Source organism: Pseudophryne corroboree, chromosome 2 (genome assembly GCF_028390025.1).
Source record: "Pseudophryne corroboree isolate aPseCor3 chromosome 2, aPseCor3.hap2, whole genome shotgun sequence".
NCBI classification, from domain to species: domain Eukaryota; kingdom Metazoa; phylum Chordata; class Amphibia; order Anura; family Myobatrachidae; genus Pseudophryne; species Pseudophryne corroboree.
Genome location: NC_086445.1, coordinates 455,305,940 through 455,328,788, shown reverse-complemented (window position 1 = coordinate 455,328,788; position 22,849 = coordinate 455,305,940). Strand labels below are relative to the sequence as shown.

The 22,849-nt window shown below is 47.0% G+C and overlaps 1 protein-coding gene across 6 annotated transcripts in view; it reads right to left on the bottom strand.

The window, feature by feature from the left end:
* LOC135027842 (uncharacterized) overlaps positions 1–22,849 on the bottom strand; it is a 1,366,020-nt gene that overhangs the window by 72,226 nt on the left and 1,270,945 nt on the right. For 5 of the 6 annotated variants that reach the window (XM_063953745.1, XM_063953743.1, XM_063953742.1 and 2 more), the window contains one exon: positions 17,494–17,651. In XM_063953745.1, coding sequence (XP_063809815.1) covers positions 17,494–17,651 — 158 coding nt within the window. Of the gene's footprint in view, positions 1–15,211; positions 15,292–17,493; positions 17,652–22,849 lie in introns of all 6 variants that reach the window. The other variant, XM_063953744.1, reaches the window with a different exon arrangement.

Here is a 22,849-nt window from a genome sequence, read left to right as displayed (position 1 = left end):
AGAAAAAGTCTTGGATACTTCAGTAACGTGTCTTTTCCCTGTGAAGACACAAAAAACACTGAGGCATCTGGGGAGTATGGAGGGGAAGGAGGGTTACACATTTAAATATTTAAATGTGTCTATCCCTGTTATCGCACCGTCCATATCCCAAGAGTACTCCATTGACCCCTAGTGGATGAAAAAATAGGATTTTAGTACCTACCGGTAAATCCTTTTCTCCTTGTCCGTATAGGGTGCTGGGGACTCCAAAAGGACCATGGGGTATAGACGGAATCCGCATGAGCTTGGGCACACTGAAAAGACTTAAACTGGGTGTGAACTGGCTCCTCCCTCTATGCCCCTCCTCCAGACCTCAGTTATAGGAACTGTGCCCAGGAGAGACGGACATTTCGAGGAAAGGATTTTTGTGTAAACTAAGGGCTATAAACATACCAGCCCACACCACAAACATACCGTACAACCGGAGTAACAGTAAACCAGATAACAGTATGAATTAACAACAGCAACAAGCTGAAAACCAGAAATACACAACCAGTGTATAAACTAAGTTAACCAACAAGAATACACTGCAAGTAACAGTCCGCACTGGGATGGGCGCCCAGCATCCTCTACAGACTAGGAGAAAAGGATTTACCGGTAGGTACTAAAATCCTATTTTCTCTTACGTCCTAGAGGATGCTGGGGACTCCAAAAGGACCATGGGGTTTATACCAAAGCTCCAGACCAGGCGGGAGAGTGCGGACAACTCTGCAGCACCGACTGAGCAAACGCAAGGTCCTCATCAGCCAGGGTATCAAACTTATAGAACTTAGCAAAAGTGTTTGAACCTGACCAGGTGGCCGCTCGGCAAAGCTGTAAAGCCGAGACGCCTCGGGCAGCTGCCCAAGACGAGCCCACTTTTCTGGTAGAATGGGCTTTTACTGACTTTAGCACCGGTAGCCCAGCCGAAGAATGAGCCTGCTGAATCGTACTACAAATCCAGCGTGCAATAGTCTGTATTGAAGCAGGATGACCAATCTTGTTAGAAGCATACAGGACAAACAGCGCCTCAGTTGTCCTGGCAACAGCCGTTCTGGCGACGTAGATCTTCAAAGCTCTCACCACATCCAGAGACTTTGGAACTGCCACAGCATCCGTAGCCACCGGCACCACAATAGGTTGGTTAATGTGAAACAAAGAAACCACCTTCGGCAGAAATTGTTGACGAGTCCTCAATTCCGCCCTATCCGAATGAAAAATCAAGTACGGGCTCTTATGAGATAAGGCCGCCAACTCTGACACTCGCCTGGCAGACGCCAGCGCCATCAGCATGACTACCTTCCAAGTGAGAAACTCCAACTCAACCTTACGCAAAGGTTCAAACCAGGGAGACATGAGAAACTGTAAGACCACGTACAGATCCCATGGAGCCACAGGAGGCACAAACGGAGGATTGATATGCAATACTGCTTTCACAAACGTCTGAACCTCTGGGAGGACAGCTAATTCCTTTTGAAAGAAAATAGACAAAGCCGAAATCTGCACTTTGATGGAGCCCAATTTCAGGCCTGCATCTACACCTGCCTGCAAAAAGTGGAGAAAACGACCCAAATGAAAATCTTCCGCAGGAGCCATTTTAGCCTCACACCAGGAAACATACTTCCTCCAAATACGGTGATAATGTTTCGCCATAACCTCCTTCCTAGCCTTAATGCGAGTAGGAATGACCTCCCCGGGAATACCCTTACGAGCTAAGATCTGGCGCTCAACTTCCATGCCATCAAACGCAGCCGCGGTAAGTCTGGAAACACGCATGGACCCTGCAACAATAGGTCCTCTCTTAGAGGAAGCGGCCAAGGATCTTCCACCAGTAATTCCTGAAGATCCGGGAACCAGGCCCTTCTTGGCCAATCTGGAACAACGAGAATTGCCTGAACCCTTGCTCGTCGAATGATCCCCAGTACCTTTGGAATGAGAGGAAGTGGAGGGAACACATACACCAACTTGAACACCCACGGAGACACCAGGGCGTCCACCGCACTGGCTTGGGGGTCCCTTGACCAGGAACAATACCTCGGCAGCTTCTTATTGAGACGAGACGCCATCATGTCGATCAACGGAATTCCCCAACGCTTTGTCACCTCTGCAAATACCTCTTGGTGAAGAGCCCACTCTCCCGGATGGAGGTCGTGTCTGCTGAGGAAATCTGCTTCCCAGTTGTCCACTCCCGGTAGGAAGACTGCTGACAGGGCGCTCACGTGTTGTTCCGCCCAGCGAAGGATTCTTGTGGCCTCCGCCATTGCCGCTCTGCTCCTTGTTCCGCCTTGACGGTTTATATGTGCCACCGCTGTGATGTTGTCTGACTGTACCAGGACAGGTCGACCCTGAAGAAGGCTTCTTGCTTGTAGCAGGCCGTTGTAAATGGCTCTTAACTCGAGAACATTTATGTGGAGACACACATCCTGGAGCGACCATCTCCCCTGGAAGTTTCTTCCTTGGGTGACTGCACCCCAGCCCCGGAGACTTGCATCTGTTGTCAGAAGTACCCAGTCCAGGATACCGAACCGGCGTCCTTCTAGGAGGTGAGAACTTTGTAGTCACCACAGGAGAGAAATTCTGGCTCTGGGAGATAGACTTATCTTCTGGTGCATATGCAGGTGAGACCCGGACCATTTGCTCAGTAAGTCCCACTGAAACAACCGGGCATGAAACCTGCCAAACGGAATGGCTTCGCAGCACCGACAGCACCAAATTTACACTCCTCAGCAACTGTTCCTTGGACCTCGCCTTTATCAGGAGATCGTCCAAGTACGGGATAATTGTAACCTCTTGCTTGCGAAGGAGAACCATCATTTCTGCCATGACCGTGGTAAAAATCCTCGGGGCCATGGAAAGCCCAAACGGCAACGTCTGAAATTGGTAATGAGAATCCTGTATCGCAAACCTGAGGAAGGCCTGATGCGAAAGATATAGCGGGACGTGTAAGTATGCATCCTTTATGTCGATTGACGCCATAAAATTCCCCCCCTTCTAGGCTGGAAATCACAGCTCAAAAAGATTCCATCTTGAACTTGAAAACTTTCAAGTATGGATTGAGGGATTTTAAATTCAGAATCGGTCTGACCAAACCGTCCGGTTTCGGCACAACAAATAGGCTCGAGTAGAACCCCTCCCCCCGTTGTGACGGGGGAACGGGAACAATGACCCTCTGTTGACACAATTTTTGTATCGCTGCCAGCACCACCTCCCTGTCCGGAAGAGACACTGGTAAGGCCGAAATGAAAAACCGGTGAGGGGGCACCTCCCGAAACTCCAGCTTGTATCTCTGAGACACAATCTCTAGGACCCAAGGATCCAGGTCTGATTGAATCCAGATCTGACTGAAGACTCGCAGACGGCCCCCCACCGATCCGGACTCCCCCAGGAAAGCCCCAGCGTCATGCGGTGGACTTGGTAGAGGCCGGGGAGGACTTTTGGTCCTGGGCGCCGGACACGGCAGGCAACTTCCTTCCCCTTCCTCTACCCTTAGAAACGAGGAAGGACGAACCTTTTCCACGCCTGTATTTATTGGGACGAAAGGACTGCATCTGCTGATGTGGTGCCTTTTTGTGTTGTGTGGGAACATAGGGAAGAAAAGAGGACTTACCCGCCGTCGCGGTAGAGACTAGGTCCGCCAAGCCGTCCCCAAACAAGACATTACCTTTGAAGGGTAAAGCTTCCATAGCTCTCTTGGAGTCGGCATCAGCATTCCATTGATGGATCCACATCCTCCTGGCTGATATCGACATGGCATTGGCTCTTGATCCCAAGAGACAAACATCCCTCACCGCATCCTTCAGGTAATCTGCAGCATCTTTGATATAGCCAAGAGTCAAAAGAACATTATCTTTATCAAGGGTATCCATATCATTAGCTAAATTCTCAGCCCATTTAGCAACAGCACTACTCACCCATACCGACGCCACCGCAGGTCTGAGCAATGCACCCGAATTAGCGAAAATGGACTTCAAAGACGTCTCCAGCTTGCGATCCGCCGGATTCTTGAGAGCTGCCGTGTCAGGAGACGGAAGCGCCACTTTCTTAGACAAACGAGATAGAGCTTTGTCAACATTTGTAGACGACTCCCATTTTTCCCTGTCATCAGAGAGGAAAGGATACGCCATGTAACTCCTCTTGGGAATCTGCCACCTCTTGTCCGGCGACTCCCAAGCCTTTTCACAAAGAGTATTCATTTCATGAGAGGGAGGAAACTTCACCTCAGGTTTTTTTCCCTTGAACAAGCAAATCCTTGTTTCCTGTACCGCAGGTTCATCAGAAATGCATAAAACATCTTTTATAGCCACAATCATGTATTGAATACTCTTAACTAAACGTGGATGCAAAGCAGCCTCAGTGAAATCGACCTCGGAATCAGAGTCCGTGTCGGTATCAGTATCTACCACTTGAGTAAATGGCCGCTTCTGCGACCCCGATGGGGTCTGCACCTGAGACAAAGCCTCCTCTATGGACTTTTTCCACACCTGCGTCTGTGACTCAGACTTATCCAATCTCTTTGATAAAGAAGCTACATTCGTATTGATTGTACTTAGCAATGTGAGTAAATCAGGTGTCGGCTGCGCCGACAGGCCCAAATCTAGACCCGCATCCGCTCCCCCAATAACCTCCTCCAGTGAATAACATTCAGGCTCAGACATGCCGACACGTATTATCGACACACGGACACACACAGAATGTCTCAGCTAGGGGACAGGCCACAATGAAGCCCAGATAGAGGACACAGAGGGAGTATGCCAGCTCACACCCCAACGCTCCAATATCCCGTCAAGGGATATATGTGACCAGCACTGCTTAAATTATAATAAAAATGCACCAGAACTGCGCCCCCCCCCCCACTTCGATTAGCTCCCCGTTACTTGAGAGGAGCTGTGGAGGTCCGGCCAGTGTCTCCTTCAGCCGCGTGTGGAGGAGAAAATGGCGCTGTGAGCCGCGCGGCTAAGCTCCGCCCCTTCCCGGCGCGGTTCAGCCCGCCAGATTTGAAAATGCCGGCACGGGGGCTGCGAAACGGACCCCAGTAACAATGCTGCCCAGGGCGCCCCCCCCCAGAACCCTGCACCCTGTGAGTGCCGTTAGTGATAGTGTGTGGGAGCATGGAGCGCAGCGTTACCGCTGTGCTGTACCTGGTTACTGAAGTCTTCTGCCGTCCTGAAGTCTTCTGTTCTTCTCATACTCACCCGACTTCTTTCTTCTGGCTTCAGTGAGGGGGGTGACGGCGCGGCTCCGGGAACAAGCAGCTAGGCGCACCAAGTGATCAAACCCTCTGGAGCTAATGGTGTCCAGTAGCCGAGAAGCAGAGCCCTTAAACTAAGAAGAAGTAGGTCCTGCTTCTCTCCCCTCACTCCCACGCTGCAGGGAGCCTGTAACCAGCAGGTCTCCCTGAAAATAAAAAAACCTAACAAAAGTCTTTTCAAGAGAAACTCAGGAGAGCTCCCCTAGTGAGTGTCCAGTCAGCCCTGGGCACAAAGTCTAACTGAGGTCTGGAGGAGGGGCATAGAGGGAGGAGCCAGTTCACACCCAGTTTAAGTATTTTCAGTGTGCCTAAGCTCCTGCGGATCCCGTCTATACCCCATGGTCCTTTTGGAGTCCCCAGCATCCTCTAGGACGTAAGAGAAAGAAAGTGTTTAAGTTGTATGTACTGTTCTGTACTGTACAGGCTTCCATAACAACAAAAACTATATCATACTTAACCTACAGAAGGTCTCTGAGACGTCCAGAATATTGGCAGACCTCCTTTTGCACTGGGGAGTAGACAATGATCCAAAGTCTGTTAGGTGCAACAGAACCCTTGGAATAGCCCAGCCACAAAAATCCACCAGGACTCTCTGTCAGTCTCTCTACAGAATGGTGAGAGGGTGGGGGGTAATATTACACGAACAGTGCAGGCTAGTGTAGAATAAATTAAGAAAAAAAATGTGGTACGTGACTGCCACAGGACTATATAGTGGGATTATACAATTAATTTTTCTGAAGCATTTCAGGGAGATTGTGAAAGCAACACCTATCAGAGCTAACATATGCTTCTACATCGGAGAGGCGTGTCATAAAAATGACTTACAGCCAAATGTAAATGAGCCCCAAAGTTAGTAAGATCTACTTGTTAAAGAAAAGACACTGATATTTTTCAGGATTTGTTTGTGTATTGGGGGTAATTCCAAGTTGATCGCAGCAGGAAATTTTTTAGCAGTTGGGCAAAACCATGTGCACTGCAGGGGGGCAGATATAACATGTGCAGAGAGAGATAGATTTGGGTGTGGTGAGTTCAATCTGCAATTTAACTTGCAGTGTAAAAATAAAGCAGCCAGTATTTACCCTGCACAGAAACAAAATAACCCACCCAAATCTAACTCTCTCTGCAAATGTTATATCTGCCACACCTGCAGTGCACATGGTTTTGCCCAACTGCTAAAAAATTTCCTGCTGCGATCAACTTGGAATTACCCCCATTGTGTTTTACAAGAAGTTCCATATACTGTAAGTGGCCACGAGAAACCTTATTTAAAATGCATGTAGCCTAGTTTGGTTATAAGGCGCAATTGGGATCATTGCGCCTTATAACCAATAGGGAAATGGCACTAATGAGCCCATTTGAATGTATCTCTGATTTCCCTTTCTCCTAATAATGTAACAGCTATATAATGGGAGTAAGGTGCAATCAGGGAGATTGATGAACTACTCAGGGGGTCAGGGAGATTGTTGCTATTTCAGTGAGTCTCCTGCAAAATGCAGGAGGGAAGGGAACTATGATGTATAGATAATTGCTATGTGCCATTACTACAGTATTACATTGTACTATAGCAGTCAAAGTAATCTGAGATATAACATGAGGTAATATAGAACTACGAATAATGGACACAGCACAGTGAAAGGGAGTGGACTTTTGATAAGAGGATGTACTGTAGTATACAATTTTGACATGAGGTAGGGGAATACAGTATTTTAAAACTGTGTTCCCAGGGCCAAAAAAAGATACACCTCAGTTTTTAACCAGGATTACATGATTTTTGAACCGTGCTACAGTATATTCTCTTTCACCCAACTACACTATAGAGCCTCCCTCTTGGTGACTTGGTACTACAGAATCCCCTTGGTATGCCCATAGATGAAGCTACTGTATACAGGCCCCTTGGGCGGAGCAGGATGCAGGCCTTTTACTGCAGTAATCTCCATGAAATGATGTTTCAAAAGGATGCAAGTATGGTCTGCATATGCACTTATGCACATTAATCCCACTTTATTAGGTCTTATGCCAGACCTTCCAGAAGTGCATTTCCCACAGGTGTGTTGCACTTGCAAGAAGTTGTACTGCAGTAAATAACATATAGTACATCCCCTTTATCAAACAACAGTTTACCCATTATATCTATTTTATAGGAATGCAGCTCTCTGCCTTATCGCCACAGAGAAATCTATTCTGACAAAGAGACAGGAAATCAAAGTACTTGTAAGAATTTTATCTCGCAAACATAAGAATGTTACATTAAGTAGCATGAAGGAAACCATAAAATGTCCTTTTATGTACTACAGTGCACATCAAATAATGTTAGCTAAGTAGATCAAGGTGCCCTTGGGAATGATTTCTTAATCTTAGTAGTAGGATGTATTTTCACTTAAATGTACAGTGAAATAAATGTGAGCGGTGAATATGTCTTTGCAGCAAAGCTGCATCTATTAATACATATATTGTAGGTGATGACATGCTGAGAATAAATCTTGCTGAAAGAAGAACTTCATGCTGAAATGCTTTCCCCAACTGGAAGAACTGCTATTATTTTAAGATTGGTTCTCACTTAAATTTGAAAATTGTTTTATTTTATAAAAGTCACTTCTATTTCCACTCTGCCTCCAGTTTTTAATTTCCACTGGGATATTTCTTTTATTTTGGAAGAAATGTTACACTTTCTCTAGGTAAATAATATACAAGTCCCTCCAAACCCTGGTTAGGAGAACAGTGGAGGTCTCACAATAGGTATTACTACCAAAGGAATGGGATGGTAACCCTTTAAAGTATGATGTCCACTTACCTACTCCAAATAACAATTATCTAGGCACCAATAACTAGCTAATTAATAAAACTGTTTTGCAGAGACGTAACATGGTTCCGGAGTGACCTGTGCAGACACTTCCCACTATACGAATGACATCGCACAGAGGGGGTGGGTGGTGTCAGCAACGTGAAAGTGCAGCACTGCTCAGAGCGTACCGAGGACTCTGACGGCACTGTGAGTGCCTGGAGCTTCCAGAGGACATTCCGGGGGTACCTGCCGCGGCGATAGTGGCTGCAGGGTGCCGTTCCAGGCACACTGCCAGCCACAAACAAGGGCCATGGGGCAATGACGGTGCTGCTCACAGAGCCTTAAACTGTGTGTGGTGGCACAGCTTGCACACCCCCAGTTATGGCCCTGCTGCGTTGCCCTAATGTGGAAGGACAGTAAGGTACATCACTGCCATCCACATGTAACTTAGGAAGTGCCTCTGTAGCCACTGTTCAGCATGACTGCAGCTAGTAAAGTCACACTTCTGTAGCTCAGACCACTTTACAAGTGTAATTCTCATTGTATGATACAAAAAAGATTAATTAAATAAACAATTAACCAATTGCAATCAGAATGAACATATTAAAGTAATGAGTTATGAAATAGCAATAACTACCCTGGCATTAATAATTTTAACTAGTAAAGGGACCCGGAACATGCTGGCTCACCTCAGTCTGCCAATCTCTACCCTGTTCCACTCCCTGTCCTGCCCTGCTCCCTCTAGGTCTGCTGTAATGCCCCATCCGGCCCCTGTTGTCCCGCCTCACCCCCTGCTATGTCCAACTCTGTCCTGACCCACTCTGAATGCTGCTCTGTCTGGCTCCACTGCATGCTCTGTGCCACTCTAAGGCTGGGTACACTCCTGACGATATGCAGCCGATACTGTATATCGTCCGATCCGCCGGATTGGAAGATATAACAGTCACATCGTCCAGTGTGTATGAACTATATCATTAATGATGCGCGCTCCTGCTGGTCCTTAACTATGTACGATATCTTTAGTTTTTACATTGAAATCTAAAGATATCGTGAAAGCCTGCATACTCCTGGGTGTGGCTGGGTGATGATATCGTTCAGTGTGTATAAACAATATAGTTTGCGATGTCACATCTAATGTGCATTGTGTAGTGTGTACCCAGCCTCTCTCTCTCTCTCTCGCTCTGTCCAACCAGCAAAATCCTCCTCTTCTCTGACTAGGCTAGGGTCTGTCCTGTCACACTAGCAGTGGGAGCTATTGGAGAGGAGGCATGTTTCCCCTTATTGTACATGCATGTCGGAGACGGGGCAGACCATAGCAGATTATCATATTATATATTAATATAAGGGATCCACTGGCTTATAGTAATAAACTACAAATAAATGATAACACCACAAATTGGGGCAGGGCTAACATAAAACACATTACAATATTATACACAGGGCTCTATTTAATAAGACAAGGTAGTAACAAAAAATAAGATTTTACTCACCGGTAAATCTATTTCTCGTAGTCCGTAGTGGATGCTGGGACTCCGTAAGGACCATGGGGATTAGCGGCTCCGCAGGAGACTGGGCACAACTAAAGAAAGCTTTAGGACTACCTGGTGTGCACTGGCTCCTCCCACCAAGACCCTCCTCCAGACCTCAGTTAGGATACTGTGCCCGGAAGAGCTGACACAATAAGGAAGGATTTTGAATCCCGGGTAAGACTCATACCAGCCACACCAATCACACCGTATAACTCGTGATACTATACCCAGTTAACAGTATGAAATATAACTGAGCCTCTCAACAGATGGCTCAACAATAACCCTTTAGTTAGGCAATAACTATAAACAAGTATTGCAGACAATCCGCACTTGGGATGGGCGCCCAGCATCCACTACGGACTACGAGAAATAGATTTACCGGTGAGTAAAATCTTATTTTCTCTGACGTCCTAAGTGGATGCTGGGACTCCGTAAGGACCATGGGGATTATACCAAAGCTCCCAAACGGGCGCGAGAGTGCGGATGACTCTGCAGCACCGAATGAGCAAACTCTAGGTCCTCCTCAGCCAGGGTATCAAACTTGTAGACTCTTACAAAAATGTTTTAATCCGACCAAGTAACAGCTCGGCAAAGTTGTAAAGCCGAGACCCCTCGGGCAGCCGCCCAAGAAGAGCCCACTTTCCTCGTGGAATGGGCTTATACAGATTTAGGGTGCGGCAGTCCAGCCGCAGAATGTGCAAGTTGAATCGTGCTACAGATCCAGCGAGCAATCGTCTGCTTAGAAGCAGGAGCACCCAGCTTGTTGGGTGCATACAGGAGAAATAGCGAGTCAGTTTTCCTGACTCCAGCTGTCCTGGAAACATATACTTTTCAGGGCCCTGACTATGTCCAGTAACTTGGAATCCTCCAAGTCCCAAGTAGCCGCAGGCACCACAATAGGTTGGTTCACATGAAAAACTGATACCACCTTAGGAAGGAATTGGGAACGAGTCCTCAATTCCGCCTTATCCATATAAAATACAGATAAGGGCTTTTGTATGACAAAGCCGCCAATTCTGATACACGCCTGGCCGACGCCAAGGCCCACAGAATGACCACTTTCCACGTGAGGCATTATAGCTCCACGGATTTAAGTGGCTCAACCCAATGCGACTTCAGGAAATCCAACACCACGTTGAGATCCCACGGTGCCACTGGAGGCACAAACGGGGGCTGACTATGCAGCACTCCCTTAACAAAAGTCTGAACTTCAGGCAGTGAAGCCAGTTCAATTTTTGGAAGAAAATTGATAGAGCCGAAATCTGGACCTTAATGGAACCCAATTTTAGGCCCATAGTCACCTCTGACTGTAGGAAGTGCAGAAATCGACCTAGCTGAAATTTCTCCTTTGGGGCCTTCCTGGCCTCACAGTACGCAACATATTTCCGCCATATGCGGTGATAATGGTTTGCGTTCACTTCTTTCCTAGCTTTAAATAGCGTAGGGATAACTTCCTCCGGAATTCCCTTTTCCTTCAGGATCCGGCGTTCAACCGCCATGCCGTCAAACGCAGCCGCGGTACGTCTTGGAACAGACAGGCCCCCTGCTGCAGCAGGTCCTGTCTGAGCGGCAGAGGCCATGGGTCCTCTGAGATCATTTCTTGGAGTTCTGGTTACCAAGCTCTTCTTGGCCAACCCGGAACAATGAGTATAGCTCTTACTCCTCTCCTTCTTATTATTCTCATTACCCTGGGTAAGAGAGGCAGAGAAGGGAACACATACACCGACTGGTACACCCACGGTGTTACCAGAGCGTCCACAGCTATCGCCTGAGGGTCCTTGACCTGGCGCAATATCTTTGTAACTTTTAGTTGAGGCGGGACGCCATCATGTCCACCTGTGGCCTTTCCCAACGGTGTACAATCATTTGGAAGACTTCTGGATGAAATCCCCACTCTCCCGGGTGGAGGTCGTGTCTTCTGAGAAAGTCTGCTTCTCAGTTGTCCACTCCGGGAATGAACACTGCTGACAGTGCTAACACATGATTTTCCGCCCATCGGAGAATCCTTGTGACTTCTGCCATCGCCATCCTGCTTCTTGTGCCGCCCTGTCGGTTTACATGAGCGACCGCCGTGATGTTGTCTGACTGGATCAGCACCGGCCGGTGTTGAAGCAGGGGTCAAGCCTGACTTAGGGCATTGTAAATGGCCCTTAGTTCCAGAATTTTTATGTGTAGGGAAGTCTCCTGACTTTTCCATAGCCTTGGAAGTTTCTTCCCTGTGTGACTGCCCCCCAGCCTCGAAGGCTGGCATCCGTGGACACCAGGACCCAGTCCTGTATGCCGAATCTGCGGCCCCCTAGAAGATGAGCACTCTGCAGCCACCACAACAGCGACACCCTGGCCCTTGGAGACAGGGTTATCCGCCGATGCATCTGAAGATGCGACCCGGACCACTTGTCCAACAGATCCCACTGGAAGATCCTTGCATGGGACCTGGCGAATGGAATTTCTTCGTAAGAAGCTACCATCTTTCCCAGGGCTCGCGTGCATTGATGCACCGACACCTGTATACGTATTAGGAGGTCTCTGTCTAGAGACGACAACTCCTTGGACTTCTCCTCCGGGAGAAACCCTTTTTATCCTGTTCTGTGTCCAGAACCATACCCAGGAACAGTAGACGCGTCGTAGGAACCAGCTGCGACTGTGGAATATTCAGAATCCAGCCGTGCTGTTGTAGCACTTCCCGAGATAGTGCTACTCCGACGAACAACTGCTCCTTGGACCTCGCCTTGGTAAATACCTCGGTGCCGGGGACAGACCAACGGCAACGTCTGGAATTGGTAATGACAATCCTGTACCACAATTTTGAGGTACTCCTGGTGAAGAGGGTAAATAGGGACATGCAGGTAAGCATCCTTGATGTCCAGTGATACCATGAAATTCTCCAGGCTTGCAATAATCGCCCTGAGCGATTCCATTTTGAACTTGAACCTTCGTATATAAGTGTTCAAGGCTTTCAATTTTAGAATGGGTCAGACCGAACCATCTGGTTTCGGTACCACAACCTTTTGGAATAGTAATCCCGGCCTTGTTGAAGGAGGGGTACCTTGATTTCACCTGCTGGAAGTACAGCTTGTGAATTGCCGCCAGTACTACCTTTCTCCGAGGGCAGCAGGCAAGGCTGATGTGAGGTAACGGCGAGGGGGAGTCGCCTCGAACTCCAGCCTGTATCCCTGTGATACTATTTGCAGAACCTAGGGATCTACCTGTGGGCAGGCCCACTGGTCCCTGAAGTTCCCGAGACGCGTCCCTACCGCACCTGTCTCCACCTGTGGAGCCCCAGCATCATGCGGTGGACTCAGAGGAAGCGGGGGAAGATTTTTGATCCTGGGAACTGGCTGCTGATGCAGCTTTTTCCTTCTTCCCTTGTCTCTGTGCAGAAAGGAAGCGCCTTTGACCCGCTTGCTTTTCTGAAGCCGAAAGGACTGTACCTGAAAATACGGTGCTTTCTTAGGCTGTGAGGAAACCTGAGGTAAAAAAATTTCTTCCCAGCTGTTGCTGTGGATACGAGGTCCCAGAGACCATCCCCAAACAATTCCTCACCCTTATAAGGCAGAATCTCCATGTGCCTTTTAAAGGCAGCATCACCTGTCCACTGCCGGGTTTCTAATACCCTCCTGGCAGAATGGACATTGCATTAATTCTGGATGCCAGCCGGTAAACATCCCTCTGTGCATCCTTTATATATAAGACGACGTCTTTAATATGCTCTATGTTAGCAAAATATTATCCCTGTCTTAGAGTATTAATATTATCTGACAGGGTATCAGACCCCGCTGCAGCAGCACTATTTATGCTGAGGCGATTGCAGGTCTCAGTATATAACCTGAGTGTGTATATACAGACTTCAGGATAGCCTCCTGCTTTTTATCAGCAGGCTCCTTCAAGGTGGCCGTATCCTAAGACGGCAGTGCCACCTTTTTTGACAAACGTGTGAGCGCCTTATCCACCCTAAGGGATATCTCCCATCGTGACCTATCCTCTGGCGGGAAAGGGTACGCCATCAGTAACTTTTTAGAAATTACCAGTTTCTTATCGGGGGAACCCACGCTTCTTTACACACTTCATTCATTCATCTGATGGGGGAACAAAACACTGGCTGCTTTTTCTCCCCAAAAATAAAACCCCTTTTATGTGGTACTTGGGTTCATGTCAGAAATGCGTAACACATTTTTCATTGCCGAGATCATGTAACGGATGTTCCTAGTGGATTGTGTATATGTCTCAACCTCGTCGACACTGGAGTCAGACTCTGTGTCGACATCTGTGTCTGCCATCTGAGGTAACGGGTGTTTTTTTGAGCCCATGATGGCCTTTGAGACGCCTGGGCAGGCGCGGGCTGAGAAGCCGGCTGTCCCACAGCTGTTACGTCATCCAGCCTTTTATGTAAGGAGTTGACATTGTCGGTTAATACCTTCCACCTATCCATCCACTCTGGTGTCGGCCCCACAGGGGGCGACATCCCATTTATCGGCCTCTGCTCCGCCTCCACGTAACCTTCCTCATCCAACATGTCGACACAGCCGTACCGACACACCGCACACACACAGGGAATGTTCTGACTGAGGACAGGACCCCACAAAGTCCTTTGGGGAGACAGAGAGAGAGAGTATGCCAGCACACACCAGAGCGCTATATAATGCAGGGATTAACACTATAACTAAGTGATTTTCCCCCCAATAGCTGCTTGTATACATATATTGCGCCTAAATTTAGTGCCCCCCCTCTCTTTTTAACCCTTTGAGCCTGAAAACTACAGGGGAGAGCCTGGGGAGCTGTCTTCCAGATGCACTGTGAAGAGAAAATGGCGCCAATGTGCTGAGGGAGAAGCCCCGCCCCTTTTTCGGCGGACTTTTCTCCCGCTTTTTTATGGATTCTGGCAGGGGTAATTTATCACATAAATAGCCCTGGGACTATATATTGTGATGATTTGCCAGCCAAGGTGTCTTATTTTGCCCTCAGGGCGCCCCCCCCCCCAGCGCCCTGCACCCATCAGTGACCGGAGTGTGAGGTGTACATGAGGAGCAATGGCGCACAGCTGCAGTGCTGTGTGCTGCCTTGGTAAAGACCGAAGTCTTCTGCCGCCGATTTTCCGGACTCTTCATGCTTCTGGCTCTGTAAGGGGGACGGCGGCGCGGCTCCGGGAACGAACACCAAGGTCGGGTCCTGCGGTCGATCCCTCTGGAGCTAATGGTGTCCAGTAGCCTAAGAAGCCCAAACTACCACCTGTTAGGTAGGTTCGCTTCTTCTCCCCTTAGTCCCTCGCTGCAGTGAGTCTGTTGCCAGCAGATCTCACTGTAAAATAAAAAACCTAAATATACTTTCTTTCTAGGAGCTCAGGACAGCCCCTAGTGTGCATCCAGCTCAGCCGGGCACAAGAATCTAACTGAGGTCTGGAGGAGGGTCTTGTTGGGAGGAGCCAGTGCACACCAGGTAGTCCTAAAGCTTTCTTTAGTTGTGCCCAGTCTCCTGCGGAGCCGCTAATCCCCATGGTCCTTACGGAGTCCCAGCATCCACTTAGGACGTCAGAGAAATGATAACTTCAATTATGTATCGCTGGACGTCTGCAAGTTACTATCCATATGCTACTCTAAGAGCCCTGTAGAAAACCCTGCTCCTCTGTAAGGCTTTTACCATGTCAGAAGCTGATATAAATGATTTCTCCAGTGAAAATATTTCTGTTCAATTTAACAGATTTAGGGACAGATGTTGACCTACAATAAAAGATTAAATGCCAAAAATAATTCAATACACTGTACCATTTTCAAATCCAGTTCAACACTGTAATTAGACCATATTATTACAAGAAAAACAAAACTGGGACTGCGCAATTCACTCTGATATGGATATTTATTATCACATAAAATTAATCTCTAAAAATATTTAAATACATACAAACACATACAATGCTATATGCCGGCCAGCATCACATAAAAATTATATTATGAAACCAATCAATATATTACTCATGGGTCTATTAATAGAGGACATATTAATTGATTCCAATATATACCTAATACACTTTATATCCTCAATTTATATGCTAAAAGATGATGAACCATTAATAACTTTCTCTTGGAATATTAGTTATATCACCTCCAATGGATTTAAACCAAAATAGATTGTCCAGCGCTTTTTTATGGTTTGTGACATGCAACCATGCCAAGTATTTTTCCTTTCAGATAGTGATATTTTGTCCCAGCATAAATTCAATTAATAGCTCGGTCCGAATCAGAAAGTCTCTCTCCTCAATTAAAAGACATCCACATTCAATTATGCTCTGACACTGAAGAAGCCGCCGACGCAATAGAGGGCGGGGAAACGCGTCTGTCGTTACAGGAGTTAGCAGCGGAGACACTAACGGGCCGGCCGGCGGCAGGCATAAGAAACCCCACTGAGGTTGGGAAGAGAAACACGCCGCAGTGAGAACCCGGAGGCTCCAGATAAGGCTATTACCAGCCGGGAGGGGTTTATCCAAGAACATTACACAGGCATAGTATTATACCCTGAAAAAGTGGAATGCTATAATTGCTGTATAAGAGGCTTTAATCATGTATGATCTGCCTAGCTAAACGGCAGAAGCCCGAAATGTGGATAATGCGGTTCTAAGAGCATAATTGAATGTGGATGTCTTTTAATTGAGGAGAGAGACTTTCTGATTCGGACCGAGCTATTAATTGAATTTATGCTGGGACAAAATATCACTATCTGAAAGGAAAAATACTTGGCATGGTTGCATGTCACAAACCATAAAAAAGCGCTGGACAATCTATTTCGGTTTAAATCCATTGGAGGTGATATAACTAATATTCCAAGAGAAAGTTATTAATGGTTCATCATCTTTTAGCGTATAAATTGAGGATATAAAGTGTATTAGGTATATATTGGAATCAATTAATATGTCCTCTATTAATAGACCCATGAGTAATATATTGATTGGTTTCATAATATAATTTGTATGTGATGCTGGCCGGCATATAGCATTGTATGTGTTTGTATGTATTTAAATATTTTTAGAGATTAATTTTATGTGATAATAAATATCCATATCAGAGTGAATTGCGCAGTCCCAGTTTTGTTTTTCTTGTATTTCTATAATAAGGGTTAAAACCAAAGACCCTTTTGGGATTGCTGCATTCGTCTGTAGACAATCACAGCGCCAGGTGTTTTTGGCTTTTTATTTAGACCACATTATTATTTTACAGAATTGCCAGCATACTTTTAACTATCTGTCTGACCTTCATTTGTGCCCTTTTCTCATTTCTGCTCAAAGTTTCAAGCTATCAACGTACTTATATTTCCATAGCAGCATCTCTACTCTCATTTTTGATCATATTCTGGTTTCGAGGTTAGCACGTAGTGCTTGGCACTATGGTCCGTATTCTGAGTAGCCGCATCCATGTGTGTGTCTTTTGCCGCTGCAGTATCTGTGACTTTATGCTAATAATAGTACAGGTCTTTCCCTGGTGTACAGTGCTGTATCTAAAGGTGAAAAGTCTGAGATGCCCACTGTGATGCTGAAATACCACTTGGTTAGTCTTTAGACACAACTATCTAGTGTTTAGACGCAACCATTAGTGGCACTTGCATCAGTCCCGTGTCTATTTGTTTGAATTCTGGCACTGTGTAACATTCAGAATCAGGCCCTAAATAATTCTATCTAAAGTTTCTTCCTTTCTGAAAAGATTACATTTGTTGACTTTAAGTACAGATAAGTACTGTAAAAAGCTTCATTTAGATAAACAGCAAGATGTAGGTTTTGTCACATTGGATCCGCCTGCCTAAAGCCGTACCGTACTCACATACACTTGTATAACGGTGGTCGGAGTTAATGTGTTGTAATGACTTTAATAAGCTAACTTCATCTGTAGCTATTGTAGCTTCAACAAAAACATCATTATTGTGAAATGACTTACTTTATTACTGGAATGTTTCTCCTGATTTGTTTCATTGTTGGTACAGCTCTTCCAGATGTGGTGACATCAATGTCTGGATTTAGGATAATAGCCACTCTCCTAAGGTGCCACTGGCTTACAGGTTTTGTGCCCAGAAGCGGGAGTCTCATCACGCAATGCTGTAGATAACATACAACATATTTAATGTAGGTGTACCTTGCTTAGAGATGTTATTTTACAGGGATTTCATAATGACAAAGTTCATACTAGATTTCATTACTGCATCTAATTCAAACATCTCTCTAATACCCCTTTCAGACTGACAAACATTTCCCGGGTTATTGCACATGAACGTGCATCAAACCAGGAATTTGCTCAGTGTGAAATGGTCCAATAAGAATATCCCAGGACGACAGTCCCAGCATTTCATCCCAGGTCTCGACCAGGGTTGAATCCGGGATCGTCCCGGGATGCGGTGCAGTGTGAACGGGTATGCCGGGTCAAGGCGACCCGGCACCCGTTCTCTGCATAGGAGAAGGCGGTGCATGGAGATGATTATCTCCAAGCACCGCCTCCGGTAGAGTCAGCGGTGATGTCACCAACCCACAAGTCTGAATGGGTCTCAAGCCAGGCCGCACCTGGGAAGCACCCGCGTACACATTCCCGGGTGCGACTCGCTATTGTCAGTCTGAAAGGGGTATAATTTAACTCTGACTTTTCAAATCAGACATGGTACAGTATTATAAACTATGTAAGAATTTATTTAATGAGAGACAAACAGAAATAAGATGCAGGGAAATTGTAGTTAAATCATTGTAAAACACCAATTAATTTTAAGTGATACATGATTTACAAACATACTGCATAAAGTACATATAGCACATGGGCCAATTTCCACTGTAGAAGTGAAAAGATTACTTTAATTTTCCTCTTATTTTGTCGAACTGATTTTTTTCCTGCTCTCTGTGGTTATTCCCAGAGGGTTATGTTTGTGCTGCTTGTGGTACTAAAGGCCTGAAGGCAGTGGTTGCATGATTGAACATTATCCCTTCAGAGCACTGAACATAGGGGGTCATTCCGAGTTGTTCGCTCGTTGCCGATTTTTGCTATACTGCGATTAGTCGCTTACTGCGCATGCGCAAGGTTCGCAGAGCGCATGCGCTTAGTTATTTTACACAAAAGTTAGGTATTTTACTCACGGCATAACGTAGCTTTTTCATCGCTGTGCTGATCGGAGTGTGATTGACAGGAAGTGGGTGTTTCTGGGTGGAAACTTGCCGTTTTATGGGAGTGTGCGGAAAAACGCAAGCGTTTGAGTTGCAAAACGCAGGAGTGGCTGGAGAAACGGGGGAGTGGTTGGGCAAACGCTGGGTGTGTTTGTGACGTCAAACCAGGAACGAAAAGGACTGAGCTGGTCGTAATGGCTGAGTAAGTCTGGAGCTACTCAGAAACTGCTACGAAATTTCTATTCGCAATTCTGCTAATCTTTCGTTCGCACTTCTGCTAAACTAAGATACACTCCCAGAGGGCGGCGGCTTAGCGTGTGCAATGCTGCTAAAAGCAGCTAGCGAGCGAACAACTCGGAATCACCCCCATAATCTCTCTGGAAAGCTGTTACTGCTTTTGCATTCAAACCCCAGACTTGTGTTCTGATTCAATGTGTGTGAGCAAAAACAGTTATGGACAGGCATTTTATGCTAAACCACACGAAAACAAGCAAACAAACAAACATAAAATGTAAGTCTCTGCTATGAGGTGATAGCGAATATGTCACTTCCATATATCACCATATTGTTAATTTATGTTCCTGAAGGATTACTTAACCTTTTAGCATTAAGATTGTGTTAAATTATTATTATCATTTTGAGATGCAGCCGTCGTCAGCTTTGCTGTGATGTGCATGCACGGTCATACACATTGCTACATGGCACGCTGCCAGGTTGTGAATAGTCACACCTGGCGATGGCCCATAGGAATGAATGGCGTGTGAGTGTATACACATGACTCATTCCCGGGCACACTAGTCGCAACAGCTATGCCGAGATGCAAAGTTGAGTGTGGCTACATCTGTAGTTATATGGAATCTGCAATTATGCAGGCTGTACACAGAATATCTGCAATTATGCAGGCTGTACACAGAATTATGCAGGCTGTACACAGAATATCTGCAATTATGCAGGCTGTACACAGAATTATGCAGAATGTACACAGAATTATGCAGGCTGTACACAGAATATCTGCAATTATGCAGGCTGTACACAGAATATCGGGCTTTCACATTAGCCCCTGCAACATTGGAGCTAACACACATGTACATTTTGGGGGGAACCCATTGAACCATGGTTGTACATACACTATCCACACAGATAAGCCCCTGGTTGGGAGTTGAATTCATGAAACCAGTGATGTAGTAATGCAGACCACTGTGCCACCTGTGCCCATGAAACAAGCACCATATCCATTAGCTGGCATGTATATATAAGGTAAAAATTTTTTATTTTGGTTACCTACCGGTAAATCCTTTTCTCGTAGTCCATAGAGGATGCTGGGATCCACATTAGTACCATGGGGTATAGACGGTTCCACCAGGAGCCATTGGCATTTTAAGAGTTTGAGAGTGTGGGCTGGCTCTTCCCTCTATGCCCCTCCTACCAGACTCAGTCTAGGAACTGTGCCCGAGGAGACGGACATCTTCGAGAGAAGGATTTAACACAGATAGTGGCGAGATTCATACCAGCTCACACACATAAGGCAAACCAAGCTAACTTAGCTTGAAAACTCAGCAACCGCTGAAACAGTACTTACCAAGTAACAATGCAGTACTTAACTAATAACAAAGTTGTACTGAACCAGATAACAATTGCAGGAAAATGAAGCGCTGGGCAGGCACCCAGCATCCTCTACAGACTACGAGAAAAGGATTTACCGGTAGGTAACAAAAATCCTATTTTCTCTTACATCCTAGAGGATGCTGGGATCCACATTAGTACCATGGGGATGTACCAAAGCTCCCAGAATGGGAGGGAGAGCGCGAAGGCTCCTGCAGAACTGATTGACTGAACTTCAGATCATCAGCGGCCAAAGTATCGAACTTGTAGAACTTTGCAAACGTGTTCGACCCAGACCAAGTTGCAGCTCGGCAAAGTTGTTATGCTGAGACACCCCAGGCAGCCGCCCAGGAAGACCCCACCTTACGAGTAGAGTGGGCCTTGATAGACGTAGGACACGGCAATCCTGCCGTAGAATACGCATGCTGGATAATGAACCTGCTCCAGCGAGAGATCGTCTGCTTAGAAGCAGGACACACAATTTTCTTGGGATCATACAGGACAAACAGAGAGTCGATTTTTTGTGATGAGCAGTCCTCTTTTCATAGATTTTCAGAGCCCTCACAACATCCAAGGACTTTGATGAAATTGAAGAGTCAGTAGCCGCTGGCACCACAATAGGTTGGTTGATATGAAATGCCGACACAACCTTCGGAAGAAATTGCTGACGTGTCCAGAGCTCAGCTATATCTTCGTTTAAGATCAAGTATGGGCTTTTAAAGCACAAAGCCCCCAACTCCGACACACGTCTAGCAGAAGCTAAGGCCAACAACGTGACAGCCTTCCACGTAAGAAATTTAACCTCAACCTCCTGTAGAGGCTCAAACCAGTCCGATTAGAGGAACTGCAACACCACGTTAAGGTACCAAGGCGCCGTAGGTGGTACAAAGGGAGGTTGGATGTGCAGAACTCCCTTCAAAAAGGTCTGAACCTCAGGGAGGGCAGCCAATTGTTTCTGGAAGAAAAGGGATAGGGCCAAAATCTGGACCCTCACAGATCCCAACTTCAGGCCCATATCCACACCGGCTTGTAGGAAGAGGAGAAACCGTCCCAGTTGAAACTCCACCGCAGGAAATTTCTTGGACTCACACCAAGATACATATTTTTTCCAAATTCGATGGTACTGTGTAGATGTTACTCCTTCCTAGCCTGTATCAGGGTAGGAATAACTTGTTCGGAATGCCCTTTCGAGCTAGTATCAGGCCGTCAACCTCCATGCCGTCAAACGTAGCAGCGGTAAGTCTTGATAGGCGAACTGCCCCTGCTGCAGCAGGTCCTCCCGAAGAGGAAGAGGCCTTGGCTCTTCTTGCAGTAGATCCAGAAAATCCGCGTACCAAGCCCTTCTTGGCCAGTCTGGAGCAATGAGGATCGCTTGAACCCTTGTTCTCCTTATGAGCTTTAGAACTCTTGTGATGAGTGGAAGTGGAGGAAACACGTACACCGACTGGAACATCCACGGAGTCACTAGGGCGTCCACCGCCACTGCTTGCGGGTCCCTCGACCTGGAACAATACCATCGAAGCTTCTTGAGACGAGAGGCCATCATGTCGATCTGGGGTATGCCCCAAAGATCTGTTACCTCCTTGAACACCTCCGGATGGACACCACACTCCCCTGGATGAAGATCATGTCTGCTGAGGAAGTCCGCTTCCCAGTTGTCTACTCCAGGAATGAAGATTGCTGACAGCGCCAACGCATGTTTTTCTGCCCAGAGGATGATTCTTGTTACCTCTGACATTGCAGCTCTGCTCTTCGCTCCGCCCTGTCGGTTTATGTAAGCCACTGTTGTCACTGTTAGGCGCGGCGGTCTTCGGCCGTGTCCTGACTGAGCAGCGGTCACGGCCGCCGCGCCTCTCTCCTTCCCTGTCCCCCGCACGGCACCTAGCAACGCCAGGACGCCGTGCGCACGATAGCCGCCGGGTCCCTGGCAACGCAGGACGCCGTGCGTGGAGGGCCGCCGGGTGCATAGCAACGGGGACGCCACAGGTGGACTGCGTTCCCCGTTGCTAAGAATAGTTAATTAGGTTGCTCATGCAGCAGGGCAGCTGCACGGCAACTAGTAATTAGGGTCTGGGGGCTGGTCCTGCTGGCCCTCCTGTTATTGGCCAGCAGGGCCTTTTTATGTGAGCCAGCACACTGCAGCCCCGCCGGTGATAGCTTCTTGTATGCTGTTCCTGCCTTGCAGAACTCTGTTCCTGTCAGCCGTGTTTGGTGGATCTTGCTCCCTGCCCTCTGGTACTTTGGAGGTCCGAAGCCGGTCCTGGGAATCCTTCTAGTCCTTGCGAACCTGTTTGTCATCTGGGGTTCTCGCCCGGTTTCGTGAGTAGCGGCTTCTGCCGTGTGTTGCGGCCTATGCCGCTTAGTGTTTACTTTACTGTGAATTGGTGCATTTGCGGAGGTTTCCGCTTTCACTGTCCTCCCCGGAACTCGGCGGTGCCGTGTAGGGGAGTGGACAGTGGTTTCTTTGTAGTTCTTTTCCTTTGGCGGTGTGCCGCACATACGTTTAGTTTTTAGGTAGTTTATAGCCCCTAGCGTGGTTGTTTCAGTTA